The 6,119-nt window shown below is 34.3% G+C and overlaps 1 protein-coding gene across 1 annotated transcript in view; it reads right to left on the reverse strand.

The window, feature by feature from the left end:
* The window catches only part of ARSH (arylsulfatase family member H), a 37,772-nt gene extending 31,937 nt beyond the window's left edge, over positions 1-5,835 (reverse strand). The window contains exons 1-2 of the mRNA XM_027842433.1: positions 5,821-5,835; positions 385-425 (exon numbers count right to left, since the gene is read on the reverse strand). Of these exons, the coding sequence (XP_027698234.1) occupies positions 385-407 (23 nt within the window). The 5' untranslated portion in view covers positions 408-425; positions 5,821-5,835. The remainder of the gene's footprint in view (positions 1-384; positions 426-5,820) is intronic.
* Positions 5,836-6,119: the final 284 nt, after the last annotated feature.

The following is a 6,119-nucleotide window of genomic DNA, read 5'->3' on the forward strand; positions in this document are numbered from 1 at the left end:
AAGGAAGGAAGGAAGGAAGGAAGGAAGGAAGGAAGGAAGGAAGGAAGAAAGGAAAGAAGGAAGGAAGGAAGGAAGAAAATTGGATTAACAATAATGGTGATGTTGATACCAGGCATTTATATAGTGTTTCAAGGTTTACTAATCATTCTATATTTTATCTCATTTGATTCTCAAAAAAACTTTACCATATTGTGTATTATTATCTCTATTTATAGATGAAGAGACTGAAACTCATAGTAACTATGTGGTTTGTTCAAAATCATACTAGTATTAAGTAGGAAGAAGATGGAAGAGTGCTAAGTGTCCTAGTTCCAATCCAGCCTTCTCACATCTATTAATGTTCGTTGCATAAACAAACAAGGAAGCACAAACTTCCCCACTTACCAGTCATGTGATGGGACATTCATGGCTTCTTCTTAGTTTACCTAAGGAAACAAGATCAATTAAGTTCATCTATAAAGTAAAAGGATGTTACCATAATTGCCATAATTATTCAGGTTAATGACTGAGGGTAAGGAGGCCGATGTCTCAAACCTTGCATGAATCTGTTACCTTGTTCTGGAATAGACATCACCCACATTCCTGCCTCACCACTCAACATGATTGCAGATGAATGTTGTAGTTCACCAGGTTGATAGAGCAAATGAGAATGTAGGCAGCCTAGCACAATATGAGCTATGTAGTATAATCCTCAAAAAAAAAGTACATATCAAGTTGATAAATACAAATCCACCTCCACCTGGAGTATAGAAAGCATTCTGCTAGGTATCCAATGCAAAGTTTATGCTCTACTAATGATGAATCAGTGGCATCATTTTCTTTCCAATTAGAAAGAAAGTAATTATATTTATTATGAGTCATATTTATGAACATGTTATCTTTATAGTCAAAATCATCACAGCTCATGGATGTGTTTGCCAACTCTGACTAGCATTCATCAAGATGAGTCCCATTTGTAATAGGATTCAGGTGGCATTTGACACTACCAAATTGCTCCAAGTGACTGAGAAGTCAGGAAGACTAAAGGTGTCATTTTTAACCACAAAGTAATATAGATTTATTTTTAGATCAAGTTTATTGATTTTTTTTGTTTTTGTTTTTTCATTATCTAAATTGTCCCTTGAATCTCTTTCCATTCTCTAATTCCACCCCACAGACAACCTTTATAACAAAATTTAAAAAACAAAAACAGAAACAAAAACAAAACCTCAGATGTAGCTTTTTTTAACTCTATTTTGAAAGGTAGCTATAGTTATAGGAGGACTGTATATGCCTTACCAAGATTTTGCTTCACTATATCTCAAATGACCCAACAACTAGTGTAAAGAGGGCTTCTGTAGAGTAAGTGAGAGAGTTCAAATTCCTGATACAGTAGAACATGTGTCTTCCTTCATAATCAATACCTAGAATCCTCTTCCATTTATTTTGAAACACAACTTACGGTCATACCCATAACTAATGCTTTTCACCAGTAGATAGCTACTCATTCCTTTGGGCAGGTCAGAAACAGGTCCAGCTTTGACTATGAGAGGAGTAGATGGTGACATATGAAAAAGCCCTTCTTGCCTGTGGTCTATCTTTCCCCCTGACGTGTCAATGATTTTTTAAATCCTATCTTAGATAGTCATCTATTTGCATTAAAATATTGTTTCTCTTTAAGCAAAAAACAAAAGTTCTGGAGGAGTAGCACATTAAATCATAGCCTTATTTAATACCTTAATGTAGGCTAGTTTTACCAAATTGCTTCTTGTCTTAATAGACAACCAAGGGTATGCATCTGGATAATAATTTAAAAAAATACAAGAGAAAAAAGCAAAGAGAAATTGATGTAGGCAACAACCTGATCAAATCAACTTGGGTACAACATTTTGAGCACCTAGATTTAAGGAAGGAGAGAAAATAGAGGTGGGAGACCATGCCACACAAATTTTACCGTTTCCTGACTTTTCCTTACACCATCCTTGACCTAGGGACAGGCAAAATTAAAGAGTTACTATACACGATTTCAATCATGCCTAAAAATATTCCTTGTTTTGATTTTGAAGCTGACAATTTTCCAAGTAGTGAAAATGGATTTCTTTGAGCTTTATCTCTTTTTATTTCTCTAGTCCATCCTCAGATGCATACATTAGTTCATGGAGACAAAGTCAACCTCCTCTCCCTGCCTAAAAAAAAAAAAAAGACACACACACACACACACACACACACAAACCCAGAAGTGAAGAAGTAATCCCAGGGTAGTTCTCAACCTGCATGACTGTTCCCTAAGTAACTGCAGTTGACTCCTACAACTTTGGGAAATGAAACTATTGTATATAACTGCTTAGCCTTCCTGGTTGTCTTTTAAATGCTAAGAAATATGGTCATTATGCTCTTCATATTTATTTTTTTAAGATAAAGCAAATTTGTCAAGAAAAAAAAAAAACGGCCCACATTAGTTTTGCTTGTCAGATCCAGTTGAATTGAATTGATGGAGATTAGTTGATAGAAGTGTCAAATTATCAAATGTAGGACCACAGGATTATGGAATTGGAGCAAGAGGGAACTTTAGAAGTCATTTATTCCAGCCTCCTCATTTTGTAGATGGTACCACTGAGGTCATGAAAAATAAATGATCCACCCAGGGTCACACAGATGATATGTGGCAGGCTATGAATTTGAACCAAGTTAATCTTACATCAAATCTCATACCCCTTCTAATGTACCATATTGCCTCTTTAGATTTGTTATAAGAGAAAACTTCCTAGCAATTAAAGCTATCCAAATGTTGAGTGAACTCCTTGAAACATAGAGGTTTCCCTCAAATGAAGAGTCTTATGTATTTTTCATGTATTTTGTGTGCATATAAGGGTAGGTACTTATGCATATGTATATATGGACATCTACTCTCCCTGAGGTGAGCTCTTTGAAGGCATGCAGTGTCTGCTTTTTTTTTTTTGTATCCTAGAGTGGCTGTCATATAATAAGCATGTAACAAATGCTTTTTGTTTAACTATTTTAAAATAGTTAAAGTTCTCCACATTCTCTAAGAGAACCTAATACTGAGTGGTCCAAAAGTCTTAGTGAATTTTTAAATTATTAAAGCTTTATGAAGTGTTTTGGAATCCCTATGCTAAGTATTTCGCAATACCCTAATAACTCACTTGATTATATAATAAAGCTGATATTGTATCTGGATATTTCTAATTAGAACACTACTACTTCTTCTGTTCTGGTATTCCCACCATTATTTATAAACTATTGTTATTGTTTTATGGCCATGCTGTTCAATATCACTTATACATTTCAGGTGTTCCTAAGCATTTCTCCCTTAAAAGAGTACTGTCAAACATCCTCAGTTTACAGTACTATTGCAATATTACCAACTGACAGCTCTGAAAGCTGAAATCATCCAGAAGGTGATAACTTTTTCACAGTACACTGGCCTGAGAACTAGGAAGACCTGGGTTCAAGTCCTGCTTAAGAGACATACTGATTATGTAACCCTGGGCTTGCCACTTACCCTCTCAGTTCTCCAGTCAATTCTAGAGTGTGAGTTAGAGAGAAAGCCCCAACCTGCACTGGTTGCAAGAGGTGATGAGTAATTGCCTGCACCAAAGAGATCTCAGACCCTCAGACCCTTTCCTTATTGCTCTCCCTGTGGATTGGTATACTTTCAACACAATTCTCCCTTCTTTAATTGCATTTGTATTTAATTCTATATATTTCAAATTTTTACTCAACCAATTTAATTTTATTGCCTAAATCATCAAAACATAAGCAAAACAGATCAATACTTACTCTCAGAACTGATCGACTTTACTTACATTTTTTTTTAATTTTATCAGTCAACTGCCACTTTCATTTCCTTTGCCTTTCTTTATAATTCCAAAGGGAAAGGTTACATAAAAGAAGCAACACACAATTATAATCTTGACAAAATTTCCTTCCCTATACTGCTGAAAACAATAGGAAGAGAAGGCATTTCTTAACCCCATGAGGAATACTAGTAATTCATTTTACAGGGCCTTTTATCAGAATGATACAGAGATAGTATCTCGTTAAACCTTACAGTATCTGAATGAGGAAGTAGGTGATAATATTATTATTTCTGCTTTTATATAGGGAAAAATGAGCAACAGAAAATCGATGACTTGTTTCAGGTTGCCCAACACATTCAGGAGCACCCTCTGCATCAATTAAAAATAAGCTATCTTGGAAAGACTGTGTTCTCCTAATGATAAAGGATCCTGCTATCTTCTTCAAATCCAGAAAGCTTGATATGCTCAAAATAGGGAGCAGCCAAGCTTCCAGAATACAAGTTTCAAGGCTGTGAGTCCCCTTTTGGTTTTTAATCTTTTTCTTGTATTCAAGACCAAACGTGATCTAATCTGGGGAGAATTAAGCAACTCATATAATAGAGGTCACTCGCTCTCTCACCACCTTCATTTTCTCTTTTGGTCCCTGTGATAATTATCATGTGAACACTGGATTCAGTTAGTCATTTTTCAGATACACAATACGATGTAAAGTCATGAGATCCATGATATTAAACAAGTCGTGGTAAGGAATTTGGACACCTTAAACTCTGGCATTTGCTTGTACTACTTTAAAAAAATATAGTCTTTAAGCATCTATTCTGGTCATATGCAAAATGGAGGCAAGAATACCTGCCTTCTATCATGGTCATGAGGTTGCTATAACAATCCATCAGAGAAAGCTTATAGAACATTGGCAGAAATTAGGTAAAAGGCACTATATAAATACAAACTTATCTTCTTAGATGTATTCTGAATAATAAAAAGTAAAGATTCTAACCATAAATTTCAAAAATCTCATGGAAGAACATCTAGATTTATACTATAAATATAATTTACTTAGGTAACTTTCTGATTAAATTAGACTCCATTTGATTTTTCAGTATTTTTGACAACTCTAATATTAGTCTTAAGAGACTTTATAGTGTTTGCATAGAGCTTTCTTAGAAGATCTTAGGTTATAATGTTCCTAGAAAAATCTACTTAATTTCCAAGATCATCTCTTGTCCTGAACTTTCCCCATATCTAGAGTGATCATTTGATATTTATTATCTTGGTTGTCTATACAATGAAAACCCAAGAAGACTAAGCTAAGATTCAGTGATCCTTAAATAAAGTAAATTGGATGTAAAGTTTTTCTTCTTTTCCTTTGTTGATAGACCCCAAATTAAAATCCACTGATTTTTTCACCCCCACTTGCTGTTGTCAGAAATCTTCTCAGACTTATAGTAAAGCAAGTAGGAAAAACAGCACTTGTATTAACAAAATTCTTTTAATTTTACATATTTCAAAATTTTACTCAACTAATTTAATTTTATTGCCTAAGTCATCAAAACATAAGCAAATAGATGATACTATTGCTTGGAACTTCTATCAGTCAATAGCCACCTTCATTTCCTTAGCCCCTTCTTAAACATCTTTTATATATTTTCCAGTGAATTTTCAAATTTTTCCATTTTGCTCCTGAGGAAGATAGGTTTGTCCTCAGACTCTATTTTTCCCTATCACCATACAATAAAATGCATAGAATATGAATTAATAACACTAAGAATGGTCCAGTGACATTCTGTGATAGTGGTCACCTGACTATCAGATTTAGTTAAATTAGACACTTTTCAGACTCAAGTTGCTATGTGAAGTCATGAGATCCATGGTAGCCATTAAGTATTAAATAAGAAATATGGAGACCTTGAACTTAATTCCCAGCTCAGACATGAGTAGCAATAATCCATTCATAATCTCACAGAAAGACATCACATTTTTACAATGAAAGATAAAGTCAGATATGGCACCTTCCACTTACCTGCAGCAGTTAGTCCTTGTTACTCCTACATTTGTGAAAGCAGTAAGCACCCTCGAAGTTCTTGTGACTCTGATGATCTTACTTGGATAGTTATTATTTTTAGTTAACATTTATTAAACCTCCACAGAACAACAGGTTACCTTGCATAACATGGTATTAGACTGCCTATTAATTACCTTTATTGTTAAAAATAACCTATAAAGACAGTTACTGAGCTATTTAGGAAATGAATGGCTAGTCACCAATACTGTCCCCATCACTATTTAAAATATAACTATAATTAACAGGAATCAATGCAA

This window comes from Vombatus ursinus, unplaced genomic scaffold (assembly GCF_900497805.2).
Source record: "Vombatus ursinus unplaced genomic scaffold, bare-nosed wombat genome assembly UNPS02014872.1, whole genome shotgun sequence".
NCBI classification, from domain to species: Eukaryota; Metazoa; Chordata; class Mammalia; order Diprotodontia; family Vombatidae; genus Vombatus; species Vombatus ursinus.